We start from the raw sequence: 21,291 nt of genomic DNA on the forward strand, positions 1-21,291 counted from the left end.
GCTGCGCCTGACGCGTCGCAGTGCTCCTTGTGTCTGGGAATCACGGCTCATCTGGACTTCCTTCACAGGTTCGAAACGGTGTTTCGGGTCGTAAAACCCTGCGGGTTTTAAGCCCAAATAGCTTCTCAAGTCTCTTGGACACTAGTCGTACAAATCAGATATCATTAGCCGGCTAATATAACTGTTTTTCTTCGCATTAACACAAAGACCAGCCACCTCAACCTCACATAATCCATACCTAATTAGGCTGCCATATACCCCTGGGTGTGGCAAGCTAAGTAGGCACGAATGCACCAAGTGCCTACACTGCCAGTAAATAGCTGAATAATGTTGAATATCTATACTTCGGCAAAACACATGTATTGTGCCTCTCCCGTACGCAACCAATGATTCCCAATTTAGAAGCTTATGCGCTCACTGCTCAGGAACGTCCGCACCTCTCGCGCTCGCTGTTGTCAACGACGAGCTCGCTTCTAAACCTAAATAATGTCTAAAAAAGCTGGTTTTCTCTCTCAAAAATTTAAGAAAATCATTCATTGCTTGTAGATATAAGGGCTAGACAAAACAGCAAGTAACGAAGGTATAGTATATCTAGAGGACAGAGACAATACGAGGGCGAAGTGAGGCACATTAGACCTGGACATGAACGAGGCAAAGTTGGAGAGTGTTCCAGCACAGCACTAGACGGTGTTGAGTTGGGGCTCGTTGTCACCAGTGTCATCGTTAGCTGGGGCATCCCTCCTCTTTCGAGGACCGCGCTTGACACCCTTGTCAGATCGTCCCTTCCGAGCCTTCTTTGGCACATGCATAGCATTTCCGTTCGCTGTGGTTACAACACTGATGGCCGCAATTGGCGCTGTACGCTTGCGAGAGGGAGCCACCTGGGATTGAGTGTCTGGAGTTGCAGAGGATGTCGGAGATGAACCATCATCATTCGAAGGGATGGAAGACTGAATGCTTGCAGTCGGTATCGTGTTCTCGAGCTCTCCTTCCTCGCCCTCATTTCCATTTCCATTTGCTCCTCTGTTCCCGTCGTGCAGTGCAGCCTGAAAGCATTCCTCTTCCCACTCATCGAACTCAGCATCGGTGAGCTTGCGAAATCTAGTGGCACCGGAGTCCCATGCAGACTTTAGGACAGATATTTCAGTCCACGAATTGATGTCCCCAGGGCAGCAGAATTTGGCAAGCGGCCAGTTTTCAACAATGATGTGATGCTTCATGGTGATGTGTTGGTCAAAGTTGTGATAATACATGCGAGAAACTCTCTCGGGAGTGGCAGCCAGTTCTTCTCAAAATTCAGACAAATACATCACCAGAACCACTAAAAAATGTACGAAGTTTCTTGAAAATTAGCTCCCCAGTAGTTTTCTTGAGGTTGAGAGTCTCTTGCAAGTAGGTTTTAGCCACGCCTGTATATTGATTGTTAGTTACATCACATAGACGAAGCCCATAAGCCTTACCTTGAACGCCAGCGATGGAAAACGCCTCTAGTCTTAGAGCAATGTCCATAGCACTAACTTTGAAACACGCATCAAAAAAGTCTGTAGCACGCGAGGTTTGAAATACATGTGGTTGGTTGAAGTGGTCAGCAGTGGAGCGTGTTGCGATGAAAATGATCTCAACCCCAGTGCGGGCATTCAGGGCACGAGCCTGTCAATAGAATTTTGCGTCAGAGCACATATCCCTGGATAAGCAACAGAAACAAAATACCTCACGGTCAATGGCCCCCACTGACTTTTGACAATCGTGAAAGGCTTCCAGGGGGACATTTCGAACAGCAAGCTTCTTCATTTCACGGTGATCTTCCAGATCCTTGACAGCGGATTGAGTGGCATCCTCCTGCTCACTTTTTGACATGGAATTCCACCGCTCAGCAATTTCACCAGCACATTGTGCCGCTTTCAAGGGTGCAATGCCAGGTGCTCGTTCTACAGGGAAATTGTGTATCAGTGAGTGGGACTTTCAATGTAGCAGTCGCTCATACCATCATTCATCCGTTTGACTTCCTGTCGACAAAATGTGTTCCATCGATTGACACCACGAGATGACTGGGCAATGCGTGAGTGCTGCATTATCTCCTCATAGTAGTACTGGACACTATGCCCACTAAATTGAGCGTGCAATTTCTCTGCCTCATGAAAGACAATGTTGCGAGCAGCTTGGAGGGCGCTAGAGTATGAAACACGATGAGCTTCCCTCTTTTCCTTCAGCACTGCTTTTTCAGCCGCAGTGCGCTTGTATCGTGCTTTTTCGCAGCGACGCCAAGGTACTCGAGGTTTATCGGTCGTAAGTGCTCGCATTTTTGGGGCATAACGGCTGACTTTGCTCGAGCTCGTTTGTTTCACCATTGTCAAGGGCAATGAGGTTGCTGGTAAGAGTGGTCGGCTAGTTTTTTCGGCTAGTCTTACGGACGTTAGCGTCGTTGGGCACACGTGACTTTTAGAGATAAACAAACATGTTAGAAACATAGAAATCATAGCAGAAAAACAGTGTACATGAGTTAGAAGTCGCTATCGCCAGTGATGATAAACCACAACCACTGTGCCTCTGTGATTGGAAGGCCTCTACCTGACAGATTATCAACAAACTGTTGCCCAGACACACTAACATCCAGGGCATGCTGAACACAGAGGAGGGTACGATGTGAATAACCATGGGCCTCAAGATAACTATCAGGTACATCACCAAAAGATGGGAGGGGTATATCATCAGCAGGAAGTGGGCTATAGAGTGTTGATTGGATGCCGCTCAATTCCCGCACATACTGGTACACCCGTGGTGCATGTGAGGACTGGTGCGCATGTGGCGCCTGTGAGGATGTAGCAAGAGGTGGGCGAGTGTCTGTCGGCGTCCTCCAAGCATGCGTTCGTCGAGGTGTGCCGGTATTGATAACAAGTGCTGTTTGAACTGATTGATAAGTGGTAGAGTAGAAACCGATGGAAAAACTTACATGGTGCAGAGGATTCGCTCGACATTGAACTGATGTCTGAAGCGACAGCAGGCAACTCCACGATCTTCTCTTTCATGATACCTTTCTTGCTGCCAATGGGTTTGCCGTCAATAGACTGTCCTTTCATGATCATCCAAGCGACAGCATCTGCAAAAGTTTCGAGCTTCTTGAACATCGCACCGCGAAATCCAGACACAAGTTGGTGGCAATCTTTCCTAGAAGCAGATGTTGAAGTTACAATCTATCATTATTTTGAAACATAATTGGACGCACCACTTTGTGTAGATACCGATCTCGTGTCCCCTTAATACTGCATAGAAGCCCTGAAGTTTGCCTTCCCGAAGTTCCTTCTGAAGCACGCCTTGTGCAGCATCAGAGTCTATGAATGCGCGTGCAACAACTAAAGCTTCTTGTGTTGGCACGGATGGTATGAGACTGTGAAGAGCAAACAGCTTTTGTGCTTGAGTGGAGCTCTGACAGTGAACGGCCAAGGGAAAGTAGTGAGTGTTGGATCCACTGCGAGCAATGAAAGGTCTGGAGGAGTTGATTAACGGCGTGAATTGATAACTTTGTGATACCACCCACTGTTTGTCAAAGATCCCTGGAGATTGACCCCCAAAGACTACCCACCGCTTGCTGGAACTCATAGAGCTGCAAAAGTAAGAGACTGATGATGTGAGGGAAGGTGGAAGTAGAACGCAATGTTTTTGATGCAATCAGGTGGAAGTAGAACGCAACGTTTTTGATGCAATCAGATGATCAGTGATAATGCTGATGCGTGAAGCATCAGCATTATCGATCATCTGATTGCATCAAAAACGTTGCGTTCTACTTCCACCTGATTGCATCAAAAACATTGCGTTCTACTTCCACCTTCCCTCACATCATCAGTCTCTTACTTTGACTCAGTGCCTTACAGTGTTAATCGAGTGATTTTTGAAGTGCTCTTCACTTAAAGAAAATCCAAGCAATCATAGTATTTGTGAAGGTGGATGTACATGAAAACCACATGTTATACTAATTCAACGATAAAGTGTTAAGTCTGAGAGATATTCTATCAAGGTACCAATGTCCTGTGTCAATTCCTCAACTTCATCAACAGCAGGTGCAGCATCGTCGTCGTGCTCGACTTCGTCACTGCTAGACAGAGCAATATCCTCTGTAGTACGCCCTCTGGATCCTTTCCTTATGCCTGCGGAATTTGAGCCGGAGAATCCTGGAAGCGAGTGAATCTTTGAAATGCGGTGAAGGACTTGCATGTTGATTAGACGGCGACGCGAGCAGTATTCGTACACAGCAACATGTTCGATAACATGTTCAGCTGCGAGCGAGGCGAGACATTGGGTAAATAGAGAGTCTTCATCGATGATGGCGGTGTGTAAACGGCGTATCTCCACATTGCATCGTTCTATCTCCTCCTTTGCACGTTCAATCCGTAGCCATTGTCGGATCACTGCACGGATAGCAGGTTTGGCCCACATTTTCTCGCGAACGTCTTGTCGTGTATCTCGCAGGAGGTTGAACTCCTCAAGAAAGCTGTAATGGGATACCTTAGACCAATCGAGCTGGGGACGAGGGGGTGATAGTGCAGCAGCAGCTGCGTTATACGTCTTGACAGCATTTTGGATAGCATGACACCGAGTTTGAAGGGATTTAGATATGTGGGTGCGCATCTTATAAGCTGATAATATCAATCAGCTACTACAAACTAAAGAATCATCGGAAGGACACATACCAGTCTGTGATATATTCAGTCGTTGAAGCTCGAAAAGCCGCTGAACTACTAAGCGCTGAAGATTGTCCAATGCACGTTGATACTGATAGTTTGACATATACTTCATCGTTGCTTGATACTCAGGTGACGAAGGCTGCCACCGGTTAGTGATACCCATCTTCACTTCCATGGAAACGACATCTTGTTGTATTGTAGCGAGACGCTCCGCGCTGTACCGACATTGTGTCTCGAGTTTCCTCGTGGCTGTCATGTCGCTGGAATAAGGCTGTGTGCCCGTAGAAGATATGAACTGATAATCCATTGGAGTCGTCGATAGAAATCGTGCAGATGCAGACTGTGCTTGAGATCTAAGATAATAGTTAGTTACTTGGCAGAACGAGAAAAAAGAATAAGTACTCTGCGTCTCTCAGCTTCAGTAGGAGTTCCACATATGTCATCGCGTGAACGTCCCACTCAGTCTCTTTGCCCAGATGTGCGAAATACTCGATCTCCTCCTGACGCCAAGTCTTCAGATCCCCCTCCTGAATGTCGAGTGATCGCTTTGCTTCGTCAAGAGCAATTGACTCCGTTGAGAGAATGTCAAGTGCTTGCTTGTAGTTGTTGTATATCATGGTACCGAGATTCAAGTACTTATCCTCATCCCATTGCTTAAAAAAAAGGTCCAAAAAGACATGACGGCGGTATGAACTGGCATATCGGATAACAGGGGCAATAGCATTTGATGCACTGAAAAAACGTTCAATAGTTCCGAAGTCTTCAATGCCCGCACCAACAATTCCGTTGGGATGGTTCTTCGTTTGACATAGGTAGTTGTGTGCATAACCGTGGAACGCGTCAACACACATACGGCACTTTTGCCTCTCGAATGCATCACCCAGGCGGCTTGCGCGGATGGTTGATTGAAACCCACAGCCTATATCATATGCCCCCAGAGTGCGCTCACCGAGAACATCGATAACATTGGATATGATCGCAAGAGGGTATTTCGCACTGTCAAGTTGTTAGACATGAAATACGTCGTAGATACAAGAGATCTTACAGTTCGCCACTGCTGACCATGTCCGTCACCCATAACAAAAGGCCATGGCGACAAGCGGAAACAAAAATCCCCGTTTCATCGAAGACAGACCACATGCGTTTCTTCTCTTCATCGGCAGCTGCTTTCCAGTTTTTGCTACAGTCGGATGACATGACCTGCATCATGAGATCTTCGGGGTGTGCGTCCTCTTCTTCTTTGATATTGGAAACACCCGCAACTGGGTCTGCAGCCTGTGAATGACGTGGTCGAACTTCGTTGGCAAAGCTATGAACAAAGTCACGTGGGAGGATGTAGTCGCTCTCAGTGTATGTTCGCGTGTCTCCTCGCTCACGTCCTCCTAACCCTGCCATGCGTTTGGCTGAGTTCCCGCCATCCAGGACATACATGCGAGTGAATGGTAATGAGGGCTCATCCTCCAGCTCATAGGTGCAGGGAGGGCATGAGTTGAGTATGCGCCAGTTGGAGGTACTGCGACTGAGGGCAGCGTTAACTCTCTGCTCAACCTGCCGAAGTATGGCCAAGTACGTATCAAAAGCATCGGCTAGTACAGTACGCCAGCGACGTTTATAAGGTACCTAATGCCAGTTAGTGATACAAACCGCAGAGTAGACAAGAGTAGTACCTTGTATGAATCACAAATCACCTTGACATAGGCCTCGACACTAAATGAAGGTTTGCGGAGACGGAGGAGGCGAAAATGCTCCAGAGTACGAAGTGAGATGGCTACTGAGGGTGACACTGGTACATGACTGAGAAAGCCAGCACGGATAAGGTCGATTGCAGGAGACAGACTATTGGCGTCACGATGAATAAAAGCGCTTGTTTGTAGTGTAAAAACATCAACGATAGCAATAGTGAAGCTGTAGGAATCGGAGGGAATGGAAGGGCAATTGTTGGTGGGTACAGGCTGGGGCTGATCGGAGCATGTTACCTTCCAGCGTAGATAAGTGTCTGTGAGTGGCACCAGGAGGGGCTTCCAGTTGGCATGCAAGTGGTCTAAACGCTGTCGCCACGTCCGATTGTCTTTATGAACGCGCTGGTTCCACCTAATGCTAAAATTCAAAGAAAATTTACTTGTGAGGGAAGGAATACTGACGGTGTCTCCACATAATCGCGGATGGCGCTGGTAATTGTTTCACTGGCATCTGAAGGCTCAGTCTCCCACTCCCCTACTAGTCCATCGTCTTGTCCATCTTGCATGAGGGTCATGTCCTCTGAGTCCATGTCAGATCGTATCTCTCCGAGAACATCGAGTGAATCACTACTGAGGCCTACAGAATGAACAATAAGCAATAAAGATTGTACAGTACCTGAAAAGACCTACCTGAAATATTGAGGCGGTAACGTGCCTGCCCAGCGAGACGTTCGCGTGCTACTGCCTGTAGCCCAAGTGTGGTACTGTGCTGCTGCCTATCACTCGTGACACTGGTAATGTGGACTTGGCGGGAGACTCCCTTTCGTTTGTTGCGTGTTGCTGGCATGGATGGTGAGTGGTAAGAAGGTTGAGGAAGGTGTGAGTGTTTGAGGAGGGCACGCGCCTTCAATGTGGTGAATAACAATGAGAAACACGTAATCACACGTTGATGAAAGCCTACTAGCAGTGAATAAGAGATAGACGAAGGGACAAAGACAATGAGAAGCTATGTGAAGATTGGTGTATAAGTGGGTGGTAGAAGCGAGCTCGTCGTTGACAACAGCGAGCGCGAGAGGTGCGGACGTTCCTGAGCAGTGAGCGCATAAGCTTCTAAATTGGGAATCATTGGTTGCGTACGGGAGAGGCACAATACATGTGTTTTGCCGAAGTATAGATATTCAACATTATTCAGCTATTTACTGGCAGTGTAGGCACTTGGTGCATTCGTGCCTACTTAGCTTGCCACACCCGGGGGTATATGGCAGCCTAATTAGGTATGGATTATGTGAGGTTGAGGTGAGACCAGCAGCTACACATAGAACCGTACACTTGTTGAGCCATATGGAGCGGTGCCACGTGACACTGTGCCACGACATTGATTGCTCCCGCTCCAACTCCGTACGGCGCCTGCTTTACATGAATTTTCCTACTCACGAGCCACCGTTTTTTCACTCTTCCTCACGCCCACTTCAGTTCATGATATAACTCTTCATACTCAACATTCATAGGCTACTACAGCACGTATTCATAGTACCAACAAGTGTTATAATTCTCTCAAACCAATTGACGTTTCGATTACCGTGATGTCGCACAAGCACGATACTCGTCCGCAGTCGCAGAGCAGCAGACTTCTTGTCGTACGTTCAAACCATCACGTTTCATCGCTCTATAGTGACCAGAGACTCTAATTACAGACTGGCACAGTGCTCTTCTACCTTGTAGCAGCACTATGTGTACGTCCGTCTCCTGCTTACTACCCTCCTGTTCATTAATAAATCTCTTTGCATGCAGATGGTTATGGCGCAAGTATTTTTCTGTTCCAATGTTTACCAACCTCATTCCTTTCGAAATACAGGAATAAATGGGTTCTCAAAACGACCGCTGCCCCGCTCTTCTTCCTCTTTACCCAGCTTGTCATTGCCGTCATTCTTTTCATTGCCGCACATGCAACCCGCCTCTTAGTTGTGCCTTTATATGTAGACACCCAGCTTTTGATCCAGCTCGCCCCCAACATTGCGTTGAATGTTATTGGATTGAGGTATGACTCTCCCATGAATCAACGACACCAGGTTTTGACATTGATTCGTTCGTCTTGCTACCAGCTTCAGCAACTATACCCTCAAGTATGTCGACGCATCTGTCTACCAAGTCGCGCGTGGTCTCGTCCTCCCCTTCACAGTCCTTACCTCTTACTTCTTCCTCTCCGCACGGCCGTCCCTCCGCATTCTATTTAGTTGTTCCATTGTTACCCTCGGCTTCTTTGTTGGTGTCTTTCTCGATTCTGTCCCCATGGCTCTCGTTGGTATTGGCTTCGGCGTTGCAAGTTCCGCAATCACAGCAGTGCACAGCGTGGTCATCAAAAGGAGTCTGGATATAGTCAAGGGTAGCGCCATGAATCTGTCGTGGTATACGAATTTGCTTAGTGCGGCTGTGATGATGCCTATCATTGTATTTGCCGGTGAGGTCCCGGCCATTGCGGATTTGTTTTTCGGAGCAGGTGTTGTCCCTAAGGAAGGAGAGCTGAGCGACTTGCAGACGTTCGTTTGGGGCTCCTTTATCACGGTGGGTATTCACACCCGCTTTGGCGATTTACGCTATCGCTGACTGATGCATCATTAGGGTGCGCTTGGCTTTATGATGAGCCTCGCTAGTCTGCTGTCCATCAAAGTTACTTCGCCCATCACACACATGGTGTCCTCCGCAGTAAGAGGCGTAGCAGCATCCATGTTAGGAATGTGGTTATTTGCAGAGATCATCTCAAGGTGCGTGTCTTCCGCCTTTAAGGTGTCATGTGACTGTCAAAATTCTTGTGATTAACATTTTCTTACTACAGCGGCCGTGCATCCTCTATTGCAATCATTCTTCTAGGGTCCATTTACTACACGTGGGTGAAACACGTCGAATCTCAGCAAACTTCCAAGGATGCAGGCAGGTACGATCGTCTTCCTCTGGAAGATGTTGAGGCTGGAAAGGAGTTCAGCTCGAAACCTGAGTGAGAGTGCAAGAGTGTAGATTGCCCGCACGCGAAGCACACGCGCATGGATGCTTCTAAAATCATATTTCTTCAGGACAGGACATCTGATGAGTCGTGATACCCCGAGTACTTATTTAATTTGAAGATAGTGTCATAGAGCATGATGCAAAAAACTGTTTCTTCAAGCATGATAAATTCACGTCCGAGTCGAGCAGACGTCAGCTTACCTCGCGAAGGGGGAAACGTCGTAATGTCACAACTTTGCTCCTTCCTTTCGTTTGCGATCCTCTTCTCTCTTCCGTCTCGCCAATAGGGCTTTGCCAGCACGACTCGTAGTCTCTCGCCCAAGTACCCTGGAAATCCACTCCCCGATTTCTGCCAATCGAACTAGGTCAACGGGACCTACATCCCATCGACTTTGCACCGCCTTGGCGGGCTCGCCATGATTGCCTACCATATATATTAGATAATCAGCTTACAAGGAAAACATAGAGAGATGGGCTTCACCGTATGGTTCACTAATATCGCCGAATAACCTATCTCCAGTAAGAGCATAGACAACATCCTCCGTAGCAACATTACCCGTGGCGCCAGGACTATACGGACACCCTCCAAGGCCACCAACGGACGCATCAAATGTCCGCAACCCAAAGTCAAGAGCAGTCATAATATTGGCAGTCGCTGTGCCATTTGTATCATGAAACTACACAGTCCAAAAGAACACTGACTCAACCATAAGATAAGATACGAGCGAGTGAATCTTACATGTCCAGCAAGGATCCCTATGTCTACTTCTTTTGCAACTTCCTCAAGCATCCCGAGGATGCTGGCAGGCGTCCCTGCACCTGTCGTATCTCCCAAGCTCACCTCGTAGCACCCCATCTGTACGAGCTCCCTCGAAACATCCCTAACCCTCCTCGGATCCACGCGTCCAGAAAAGGGACATGTGACGACTACTGAAACATACCCTCGCACCTTCAACCCAGCATCAAGAGCTCTGCGTGCAACTGGCGCGAGACGTTCAAGAGAGCCTGAAACAGAGACGTTGGTATTCGCAAGAGAGAACCCGTCTGTCGCAGAGGTAAAGATCGCGACTTCGGTGACTGGAGGTGGGGGCTTTGCGTGTGAGTTTGGAGAAGTGCTAGTAGAGAGCATCTCTAGGAGGTTGTGTAACCCCTTCTGATTTGGGACGAGTACCGAGTAACCTGTTTTCGGGAAACTGTCTATGAGAGCCAGGACCTCTGCCGTACCTGCCATCTGTGTGCCATGCTCGCATATTAGCACGAGTGTTGAAGTGTTGTTGGAGAGTGTAGACGTGCCTGAGGTACCCATTTTGGGCTCACGAAGCTGCCGGCTTCGATATTGCGCATCCCTGCGATAGCGAGTCGATTGATGAGCTCTGCTTTGATGGGAGGTGGAATTGGCTTAGGCTCATTCTGGAGACCATCACGAGGCCCAACTTCGACTATCTTTACGAAGTTGGGATTGATTGAGCTGGTGGTGCTTAGTGTGGGCTGTAATGTGGAGAAGGACTTGAGGGTTGTCTTGAGGGTTGAGCGCAGGACTCGAATGCATGAAGAGTTGACAGATGAATAGAACATCCTTAATTCAAAGTGAAGAAAGTTAAAGCGAACAGCGACGGGCCGCCGGGACGAGTACGAGAGTATTGATTGCCGTCGGATGTTCAAGTTAGCCTAACGCTTCCACCATGCAAAATATGATCAACATGATGTGCCTATTCCATGTGCCGGGTCGTACCAGATAGGCTAAATGCCTATCGTCTCATGTGAGGAGGTAGTAAATGATATTGACGGGTACTATGACCCGGAAGACATTGTAGTCAATAATCCTCACTTGTACGATATAAACAGTATATGTTACTACATGGTTAAGGTCTCGGACACATGTACAGTTGCGGGGGTACTTCGTGTCACAGTGTAACTTTGCATTCGTCCAGTCCGGTTCGCTGGTAAGGAGAACACTTGAGCCATTAGCTTGAGTGAACACGGAGCCCCCCAAAACACTGACGTACCTGCCAGTTAGTCATATTGCCCAACAGGTTGACGGGGAGCCCTACAGTCTTGTAGTAGGTATTCTTTGACTGGGCTTAGTCACGGCTCAGGGCGCATCTGCTTTACTCGAAAGAGTTCACCTGCATGGAGGTGGAGGTTTAAATTTAAATACCATTCGTAGAGTTTACAAATTCATCATCCTCTGTTGTGTCTGTATAAGCGGCGTTCTGTATTACCTTGGCAAAGTCACTCTTGAGCATTTCGAGATATCTGAGAAGCAGCGGCTTGGCGGGGTTCGCTGACACTCAGACAATATTTGATGAAGTCGCATGAGTAATTAGCTCGCAATGGAGATAAGACTCGGTCCTAGAGCGCTGCCGCTTGCAGGTCATACACGGTGTTAGCAACTGCAGGTTTCCATTCTGTGATATGTCTCTCGCTGCCTGGGTTTTGGGCTGACCCTGAGCATAATAAAGCATTGCTCTGATTTTTATGTAAAGTATGCCGCACGACCTGTACAATGGAATTAGCATTGCAGGAATTCGAAAAATACATAGTCATACCTTGTGTACCCTTGCAGCTACTGTGATATTCTTGCAGGTGCCATTTACGAAATCCATAAGTGCAGCCTAGGACTCAAGTTGCCAAGGGTCGGTAGTAGGCAGCCCAGTTAAATTTAATGTCCGACATCAAAATCTGAGCACGGTTTTCCCTACGATTTACAATTTCAACCAATTTCAATGCTTGACTATACATGGCCGAACTCAATTCTCAGGCCTCTCGAGCTTGCAAGCCCCGTCGCTGAATTACAGACTACTTATAGGAAGTTGTATGCTGCGCTGCGCTACCATATTTTAGCCGACAAAGCAACAAAACATGCCCTGGCAGCAAATATATCATAACATGACGTGGTGGATGCATTAGCCGCCGGTTTTCAATGGCTCCTGGTGGCATACATCCCATGCCCAGATCATATATATGGCGATAATATCGTAAATTATTCTGACACTCATCGAACCGTTTTTTGCTATTGGATCGCCATATTGTGGTAACTCTTTTGCACATCACTACCACCCCAAACTTCCTGGCAGCGGCTCTGGTCTTGTCGACAGCAGATTTCTACGCGTCAGAGCTTGGAAATATGACAATCACTGTCGCCATATCGCTTCCTTCAACGCTTACACATACTATCATCATCGGCATGCTAGTGGGCGTTCAGACTTCATGGTAATCATACCATGACTACGTGGCAGCTAGATTCAAAGGGGAAATCATCTAACCCGTCATGCGGTTTACGGTTGCTCCATGTAGTCAACTGTTCTGCCAGCGTCCGTCAGGTCTGTCAAGCATCGCGATTACGCCAACTCATCATATGTCTGATGAAAGCTTGCCCGCATATATTATAAATGAGCAAGGTGTCGTCGCAGCCCTGTTCCCCTGTTGCTCCATCTCTGAAGCTCGACAGATGTTATTTTTCCTTGAACAGGACAAGAAAACGCCGTCTCTCATGGTATTGAATCCGCCATCCCCTTCTCCGTCCATCTTCAAGGAGAAAGAATCGGCCAGTCAGTTGCCATCGATGACGAAGGCAGTGCCATACTCTTCTGTTGTTCAACAAGCAGATTCTCGTGCTCCCGCTCATGATAACCCCCACGCGGCACCAACCCGTGTGTTTTCCTTTTCCTCCTCTGTTACGACTTCATCAGAAGACACCGTCCTCAATGAGGATGACGATGAAAACTGTGTCATGAACCCCCATACGCCGCCCACGTCCGAGCAGGTCTTTACTACCCCTCACACAGAGTTCGGTCACTGTGCGAATGAGGCTTATCGTTGCGTCTCTAAGCATGACTACACGAAGCCGTTCCAGGAGCGCGCCATCGAGGAACCCCCACTCTATGTTTGCTTCGCTACCTGCGTAAGCATTCTCATTCTCTACATGTTGGGTCGTTTGCGCGATTTCTTTGGAAAGCGTTTTGCAAAGTCTTATTTCACCCACCTTATGCCCCATAATGTATGGCATCTCCTGTCCTACTCAACCTTGTTTGTTACCTTCATTTTGTTCCATATACAGGGTTACGCACAGCTGAACTCGGATTTTGAATCCTTCTACCTTCGACGGATAAAGCGTCGCATGGATGACTGCTATGGCCAGCCTATCACAGGTGTCCCTGGCCGCACTGTTCTTATCCTCGACCGTTATTCCCCCGATTACAATCATACCCAGATCTACACCGGTGGCATGACACGCGCCCTGAACGTCTCATCGTACAACTACCTTGCCTTTTCCCAGGGCCGCGGCAGCTGGGCAGATGCAGTCGCGGAGAGCATCCGCCGATACGGCGTCTCCAGCTGCGGTACACGTCTTGACAGTGGGAGCAACGATCTTCATGTGTGCGCAGAAGCCCTCATTGCACATTTTTTGGGCGCGGAAGACGCCTTGGTCTGTTCTATGGGTTTCGCCACCAACTCCACTTTTATCCCTGGACTCGCGGGGAAGGGGTCCTTGATCATTTCCGATGAGCTGAACCATACTAGTATGCGGGTTGGAATACAACAGAGTGGTGCGGAGGTCCGGATATTCAAGCACAATGATATGGCAAGCCTCGAGTCTCTGCTGCGTGAGGTGATAAGTCAGGGTCAGCCTAAGACGCATCGTGCGTGGAAGAAAATCTTGGTCATTGTCGAGGGTTTGTACTCCATGGAGGGAACACTCGTGAACCTCCCTAGGATTGTCGAGCTGAAGCAGAAGTACAAAGTATGTAATACAATTGCCGTTGTAACACAATGTTGAGCTTTCATTCAAGTTCTACCTCTACGTTGACGAGGCGCACTCAATCGGTTCGCTCGGTTCTCGGGGACGGGGTGTGACGGACTACTTCAACATCCCTCCTGGTTCAATTGATGTCCTGATGGGCACGTTCAGCAAGGGTTTCGGTGCAGCTGGAGGATACATCTCAGGGCCGAAATCCCTGATTGATGCTCTCCGCCTGCGCAGCCACTCGGGTCCGTATGCGGAAGCCATAACGCCGTCCGTGATCGCACAGGTTGTTGTGTCGATGGCCAGCATTATGGGTGTGACTCCGGCACCACGACCCACCAAATCCACGCTTTTTCCCGGCCTTGATAGCTCGATCGTCGCGCCGAAGGAAAGTGCAGAGGAACTCCCAGGAATGGCGCCTGCAAGCATGCTGCCGATGTGGATGAACCTTCGGCCGTCTCTCGCGGACGGATCTGAAGCTCGCATGCGTATGCGCCGCCTTGCCTTCAACTGCCGCTATCTCCACGTGGGCCTCAAAAAACTCGGCTTCATTGTGTACGGGCATGTCTCCAGTCCGATTGTTCCACTGCTTATCTTTAACCCGGGAAAATTGTGCTTGTTCGTGCGTATGATGCGTGCGCGCCCCATACCAATTGCTGTCGTTGTCGTAGCGCACCCCGCCACTTCGTTTAATACGGGTCGTGCGCGGCTCTGTCCTAGCGCATCACACACAAAGGAGGATATCGATATCGTGTTGCGGGCGTGCGACGAGGTGGGCGGCATTCTGGACATGAAACATGGTTCGTGCGAGCGGTGGGGAATTGATGAGGTTTGTGAGCGCGCAGTGGAGCTTGTGCACTCTGTGTGAACGCCTGCATGACTGTGTCGTCAGGTGTCTGCTCGGCCTTCATTTATTTGTCGCTCCCCGCCAGCTCACACTTCGGAGCATTTACAAATCATTGCGCATATTGAGATACTACATTGACGACTACATTGACGACCACGTTGTCACAACGTTTGCTTGTACAACGACAGAGTATGGAGTTGATGCGAGTAGGGACGGAGGGAAGCTGCGAGAGACAAACGAAGGACTCAGTCTGAGTATAATAGACTCCATTATAGATGTATAGATGTACCTGCGAGAGACAAATGAAGGATTACGATTTAAAACGTCAGTGACGGTCGAGTATGATAACGAGTGCGAGTATCTCACCTTAGTCTGAGTATGATAGAATGAGGTGGAACGACGAGGGATGGAAGACTCTATACCTGTGCGTTAGTGACGATGTAAAATACGAGACCGTCATTGTACGTGTTCACAGCAAGTGAATGTGAAAGTAAAACGAGATAAGAGTAGTAGCGAGACTTGCATGTTACGTCGAAATATCCAACAGAAGTATCACATTTCACGACAGTACTCACAGCTTTCTAGAGACACACGATGTTTTGTATTTGCGGGCCATGACAAAAATTCGACTCTCATCTTTCACCATTCAGCTCAATATGCTTGACAGTGTATCAGACACAGGAAGCAGGAGTCTCATACCCACTGGTCAGATGTTCGAGTCCGCAACCTCAACATCAACCTTGTCATCAATGGGATCAGTTGGTCGCTATTCAAATCGCCGCCAGAAAGTCATACCAGAAGGTGAAACTCACCTGCAACCAATACAGATCAAAGTTCGTATTTAGTCAAACCTGGGAACACATCTGTCCGTAGCTGTCATTCACGCTTGCAAACAACTCGTCCCAGGAATTACAAACCAAGTCCTGCACGACAACGAATTACCTCCGAGTCGTTTCACTCATGGAGCAAGGGACACGCACTCACCAGGGTCAACATTGCCGTATGCATTCACTTCTTGTCGATGGCATTCCGGAACATTCGAAGACAGTCGATCAATAAATGAACGCAGGGTTCGCATGCCTTGGCAGCTGTGGTGAGAGCCTGCCGAGATTGATAACAATCACGAACGTATTACACCGCCAATAGTACGGTGAATGATTACGGAACCCGGAGGACGATGGATTGCTTGATCACATAACGTTTCATACAGCGGTATTGCTGAATACGAATAAATCAGCGAGGCTGCAACAACTGCACCAGATATCACATCATGATACGGTGCAACTGTAATGGTTGTTTCAATCAAGTCCGCCTTCATCTGAAAGTGTTTAGCCGACCCTGCTATCAACTGAGAGAAGCTTGCTTCATATGTGTGAATGGCAGAGTTCAAGTCTGACGTCTGTACCAATTACAGACTCGTTTCCGCAGTGTGAACTCTAGGGGAACTAGCGTGTGGGAATTTATCACGCTCCCTTCCTGCTCTAAGCATTGTGCTGAACTCTATCCGCAATTGGTTGCCTCTTGGTCCTACTTCGTTCTTGCAGGCATCCCGGCTTCTCTCAGTCACATTCGGTGTTTATATAATCTCTTGTTGCGGCACACTGGCAGTGCATTAGCTTCCATATGGCATTCGAGCCGTACTCGCACAGACCGCCGTCTCTGTTTTCATCTCACTCGCGATCATCCACTCCTATTGTATCAGTTCAGTCGAACTCATACAAACTGGATCAGCCCTTATGTACGTTTGATTTGTCTCCAATGGTTTTTAATGTTTGCACTACGAAATATAATGGATTCTTCATTTTGCCTCATAGCGTGGTAAATGAGTTCTCTGACTCGGGACGATACCAGTTATGAAATAGCTTAGTGGCAAGGAGCATCACATGACATATTAAAACTTGCATGTCCACTCCAGCTCATTGCTAGTGCTGATCAGCAGCCTCCGGCCCTGGTGTGCTATCTTTCGCTGACGTGACTGACCTTGGCATTAACTTACGTCCACTTCATTGGCACACGTCGTTGCCGTTAGCCTGTATATTTTGGTCTGACACTAGAATGAGGGCCAGCGTCTATGGTGCCGAACAGTAATCGGTGTACACGTGTAACACCACTCGAATTCCCTCAGCTCTCCCTTTCACCTGAACTTCATACATAAACCTCATATCATCTTGTCCTACTACTCGTTCCACCCACCGAGCACTCAGCCCATCCCCAGTCTCTTTGTCATTTCTTGACATCATGACCAGTAGCTCGGAAGGGCAATCTATCATATTTGAAGGTCGGTCTCCATACCGCCTCGGTATTTGTTTCGTGATCCTCACGTTCTGCTACAGTCGTTGGTGGGAAGAAAATCAGTGTCCCCTCCGGGCGGATACCAGCAGGCATTTACGTGTCTGTCAATGTCGACTCGAAGAGATGCTGGAAATCAGCTGTGCGGGTGCTATCATCCGACAGTTTTGTAGTATGGGGCGATACTGTGACCTTGTAAAGCCTTCTACACGCACTTGTAGATGTGATTATTGTACTCATCGGCTTGTAGATCCCCAGATGTATCACCTAAGTTATCGGTGGAGATTCGGGCATCTTTTGAGCTCGGCCGAATGCTAGGTCGTGGGGAACTCGTGGGAAAGCTTGAAATGTCGTGGGAAGGGCTGCTCGATCGTGGTGACGAGCCTTTCGGTGAGTGATCTGCTTCACACTCATCCGCGTCTCCTCAGAGTCCCTCGTGGTCGCAGATATATCGTTTCCGCCCATTCGGGGTGTCTGCCCTTCTCTCACGCTGAAAGTCGCTTCTGGGATTACTTGCGCAAATGATGGCAGTGTGCCGTTTGATGTGAGCGACACCGGCCTTCGTGCTGTTGGCTTTTGTTGACAGAATGCAAAATTTAGTCTATCGATGACTGCAGGATTGCTCGAGACACAGATGTGGGCCACATACGATTATGCGACTACATGAGAGGCAGGGGTGGGGTCCAAATCCTGGACGATGCTATGAACCATTTTGAGTTAGTTCTGGACCAGTGTCCGGTCGATCATCCAGACCATGCGGCAGCTCTCACTAACCTTGCGTGGGCCCGCCTTCAAGGGTATATCCGCAAAGATCTTCAAGGCATTTACATTACTACCACTTTGTTATGCGATGCCCTTGCACTGCGTCCGCGAGGCCACCCCGACCGTCCAGTTTCCCTTTATCATCTCGCCGAAGCATTGATTTGGCGCTACAGCTATCATTCTATCACTGTTGATATCTTCAAGGCAGCCCAGCTCTGTCATGAGCTACTGTCTCTCTGTTCTGAAGACACCTATCTTCGTAGCATCGCGATCGGCAAAAATGGTGTCGATTATGTGGTACGGGCATGCAACAATCTTCCCATAGATGCATCCGATGAAGATATCTACCTTCGACGAATCGTACTCAAGCTATGTCCTCCGGGAAATCAACACAATCCCAGCGCCATCGACAAGCTTGCAAAGGCAGTAAAAGCACGCTTTCGACAATGCGGCTTCGATGAGCTAGATCGGAACGTACAACTTGGTCGTGAAGTTGTTTCTATGTGCCCCGAGGGAAATCCCAACCGCGTTACCTACTTGATTAACTTCGCCGTATCCCTCCGTAGCCGCTTCGATCACCAAGGGGGATCTCATGACCTTGACGAGGTCATCTCTCTCTATGAAGAAGCACTGCCCCTACGCCCTGTTGGGCACGAATATCATGATGCGTCATTGGATGGCCTGGGGCGCGCCCTCCTCACCCGTTTCAATGAATGCAATGACATCGATGATATAAACAGAGCTGCCGGCCTCTTTCGCAAAGCACTGGCGTCATGCTCACCTGGGCGCCCAAATCGTGACACCAAGCTCAACAACCTTGCTGCCGCGCTCATAACTAGACATGATAAATTACATGCCAGCGAGGATCTAGATGAGGCCATTGATCTGTGCCGCAAATCGCTTCTGTTGCTACAGCAGGACGATCATCCGGAGCGCCACAGAAATTTATTCAATTTGAGCATGGCACTCTGCTCTCGTTTCGCGCAGACACGGAAGAAAAAAGATGTTGAGGAGGCCATTGGTCTTTGCCAAGATTCATTGGTGGCTTTGCCGCCACTGCACGCGGACCGTTATTTCAGCTACAAATGGCTCAAGGAGGCCTATCTGTCTCGTTATCGGATCCTACCCAACGCTGTTGATCTATCACTTGCAGTGGAGAACTTCAGATTGGCTTCGAATCACCCTACTCAGGGATTTCCAGAACGCATCAAGGAGGCTATCCAATGGGCTCGCCAATCGGAATTCTATGAACACGAATCTGCCCTTGAAGCGTATCAAACATGCTTAGACCTTTTCAATAACCACGTGGCGCAATCCTCAATTATCCTCGGTCGCAATACTGCAATCCCGATTGATAGTGCTGAATCCCTACCCATGAATGCAACATCATGCGCTATTCGTCGTAATGATCTGCAACGAGGGGTTGAACTTGAGGAGCAGGGTCGCGACCAGCAACGGTCGCTGGCCTGTCGACTTAGGGCTCCGCTGGACGATCTCAAGTCCATCAATATCCCGCTAGCTCATAGACTCTCGGAGCTCAGCAAGAGCCTATCTGATGCTCGGAATTCTGCAGGCAATGCAGACCGGGACGCTGCTGATCGGGCAGAAACGGAGTACAGGAGACTTACGACAGAATGGGAAGCTGTGGTGGCTGAAATCCGCAATCTGCAAGGTTTCTCGCGATTCCTGCTCCCGCCATCATATGAAGATTTGCAAGTGGCAGCCCGCCACGGCCCAGTCATTATTCTCAATGCTAGCGAATACTCCTGCAATGCCATCATTGTTTCAGCGTCAGGGAAGCCCCACCACGTTCCCTTCCCGTCTCTCGCTCTCACAGATCTGAAGATGCTCAAGAAGCACTTCGCAAACGTGATACGGGATACGGCTCGCGTGGACTCAAAGGAGCCAAGAACAGCGCTGATAGCACTGCTGCGGACGATATGGGACGAGGTCATGCAACCTATTGTCAATGTACTACAGCAGGATCTGAAATTACCGAGTGGCTCTCGAATTTGGTTATGTCCAACGGCAGCCTTTACATCCATTCCTCTTCACGCAGCCCACCCATTTCGAATGAATGCAGACCGCTCTGGGCGGGAACCGAGCCTGGAGGACCTCTACATTTGCTCTTACACTCCAACACTTTCTTCTCTGATCAGGGCTCGACAGACGATGACGACACGTGTCACTCCTTCCTTCGCGGCGATCGGACAAGATCAACCTGGCGCAGGGCAAGGCACGGTCCTCGCTGCTGTTGAAACCGAACTTGAGCTTGTCCATAAACATGTTCCTCCTAACGTCAAGTTCACTCATCTTTCTGGCGACAAAGCTACACAAGCCGGTGCACTCGAAGCTTTGCGATGCAACACCTGGGTACACCTCGCTTGCCACGGCAAGCAGGACTATGAACATCCCTCCAACTCACGTTTCGTCATGAGAAATAAACCCCTCACGCTGCTTGACATCGTGGAGAATGATGCACCGCAAGCCGAATTCGCATTCTTGTCGGGGTGTCATGCCGCCCGCGGCGATGAGAAGACGCCCGACGAAGTCATTCATCTCGCATCTGGTGTACAGTTTTCGGGGTTCAAGAGTGTTGTCGGCACTCTTTGGGAGGTTGATGACGCTGTTGCAAAACATGTTGTTGAAGCTTTCTACGAGAACATGTTCAAGGATATGGATGAGGGTGTCATGAATTGCACGAAGGCGGCCTGGGCACTCAACAAGACTACTTACGCAGTGAAGAAGACAGTGCCGCTTGAGCAGAGAATTGGTTTCATTCATACCGGACTGTAGTTTTCTAGCTTCTAGGACTCATTGTAGGACAGTGTTGATGTCGGATTCTCTACTATTCGATCGAACAATTTGCGGCGTACTTCCGGTTGTCGTTCTACTACGATTCTCTTGACAACCTTGTCATCTATCATGTACTCGTATTCTGTTGACCTTACGTACTCAGTCTGGACATTTGCTTGGCAAATATTTGAATGTTTGCGGTACTAGTTGTAAGTCTTCTATCGAAGCTGGGAATGCCAAGTGGGTTCCGAGATTTCATACTTTATTGTCCTAATATTAATAGTGGTCTCGAAAACTAGCTACTAGTGGGGGCATCACAGGACATGATAGAAGATAGGAATTAGTGCTCATTGGTCACCGGTCTGACACTGGTCATGGCTGACATTCGTCTATATAATATCAGCAGTACTAGTGGATATTGGCTGCTTGTGTTATTGGTGAGGTGCACATGTCGCAACGAGGGACAGTGCGAGATATATGCTAAGAATGTTA

General features: G+C 48.6%; 6 protein-coding genes across 6 annotated transcripts; 3 read left to right on the forward strand and 3 right to left on the reverse strand.

Moving 5' to 3' along the window:
• Window positions 1–680: 680 nt before the first annotated feature.
• Window positions 681–2,300, reverse strand: HD556DRAFT_1228607 (uncharacterized protein; the record flags this gene model as incomplete). The annotated part of the gene is made up of 4 exons (XM_041297236.1): window positions 681–1,285; window positions 1,461–1,650; window positions 1,711–1,928; window positions 1,985–2,300. The coding sequence occupies 4 exons, from the start codon at window positions 2,298–2,300 to the stop codon at window positions 681–683; spliced, it is 1,329 nt and encodes a 442-aa protein (XP_041165306.1).
• A 1,672-nt stretch (window positions 2,301–3,972) lies between these two features.
• HD556DRAFT_1429739 (uncharacterized protein) lies at window positions 3,973–6,948 on the reverse strand (the record flags this gene model as incomplete). The annotated part of the gene is made up of 7 exons (XM_041304843.1): window positions 3,973–4,182; window positions 4,204–4,631; window positions 4,686–5,032; window positions 5,082–5,675; window positions 5,725–6,299; window positions 6,347–6,584; window positions 6,821–6,948. The coding sequence occupies 7 exons, from the start codon at window positions 6,946–6,948 to the stop codon at window positions 3,973–3,975; spliced, it is 2,520 nt and encodes an 839-aa protein (XP_041165307.1).
• Window positions 6,949–7,941: 993 nt separating this feature from the next.
• HD556DRAFT_1438153 (uncharacterized protein) lies at window positions 7,942–9,354 on the forward strand (the record flags this gene model as incomplete). The annotated part of the gene is made up of 6 exons (XM_041305811.1): window positions 7,942–7,995; window positions 8,053–8,095; window positions 8,150–8,396; window positions 8,461–8,920; window positions 8,978–9,120; window positions 9,192–9,354. The coding sequence occupies 6 exons, from the start codon at window positions 7,942–7,944 to the stop codon at window positions 9,352–9,354; spliced, it is 1,110 nt and encodes a 369-aa protein (XP_041165308.1).
• Window positions 9,355–9,585: 231 nt separating this feature from the next.
• On the reverse strand, window positions 9,586–10,933 carry HD556DRAFT_1438154 (aldolase; the record flags this gene model as incomplete). The annotated part of the gene is made up of 4 exons (XM_041305812.1): window positions 9,586–9,782; window positions 9,840–10,035; window positions 10,098–10,589; window positions 10,661–10,933. 4 exons carry the CDS (start codon window positions 10,931–10,933, stop codon window positions 9,586–9,588), a joined length of 1,158 nt encoding a protein of 385 aa, XP_041165309.1.
• Window positions 10,934–12,580: 1,647 nt separating this feature from the next.
• On the forward strand, window positions 12,581–15,270 carry HD556DRAFT_799919 (pyridoxal phosphate-dependent transferase). Its single transcript, XM_041311667.1, has 4 exons — window positions 12,581–12,759; window positions 12,810–13,358; window positions 13,419–14,102; window positions 14,152–15,270. Exons 1-4 carry the CDS (start codon window positions 12,751–12,753, stop codon window positions 14,971–14,973), a joined length of 2,064 nt encoding a protein of 687 aa, XP_041165310.1. The 5' UTR covers window positions 12,581–12,750; the 3' UTR covers window positions 14,974–15,270.
• Window positions 15,271–17,190: 1,920 nt separating this feature from the next.
• On the forward strand, window positions 17,191–20,799 carry HD556DRAFT_1304300 (CHAT domain-containing protein; the record flags this gene model as incomplete). Its single annotated transcript, XM_041299667.1, has 5 exons — window positions 17,191–17,230; window positions 17,286–17,436; window positions 17,492–17,631; window positions 17,670–17,785; window positions 17,842–20,799. 5 exons carry the CDS (start codon window positions 17,191–17,193, stop codon window positions 20,797–20,799), a joined length of 3,405 nt encoding a protein of 1,134 aa, XP_041165311.1.
• Window positions 20,800–21,291: the final 492 nt, after the last annotated feature.

This window comes from Suillus plorans (assembly GCF_016647745.1).
Source record: "Suillus plorans strain S12 chromosome Unknown HD556scaffold_6, whole genome shotgun sequence".
Taxonomy (NCBI): domain Eukaryota; kingdom Fungi; phylum Basidiomycota; class Agaricomycetes; order Boletales; family Suillaceae; genus Suillus; species Suillus plorans.

What these genes read in the sequence shown, in the direction of transcription:
- HD556DRAFT_799919 (XM_041311667.1), top strand. An exon ending in CCCACCTTATGCCCCATAAT is followed by an intron (nt 13,359 to 13,418) that starts GTATGGCATCTC and finishes TTCCATATACAG; the next exon opens with GGTTACGCACAGCTGAACTC. An exon ending in AGCTGAAGCAGAAGTACAAA is followed by an intron (nt 14,103 to 14,151) that starts GTATGTAATACA and finishes CTTTCATTCAAG; the next exon opens with TTCTACCTCTACGTTGACGA.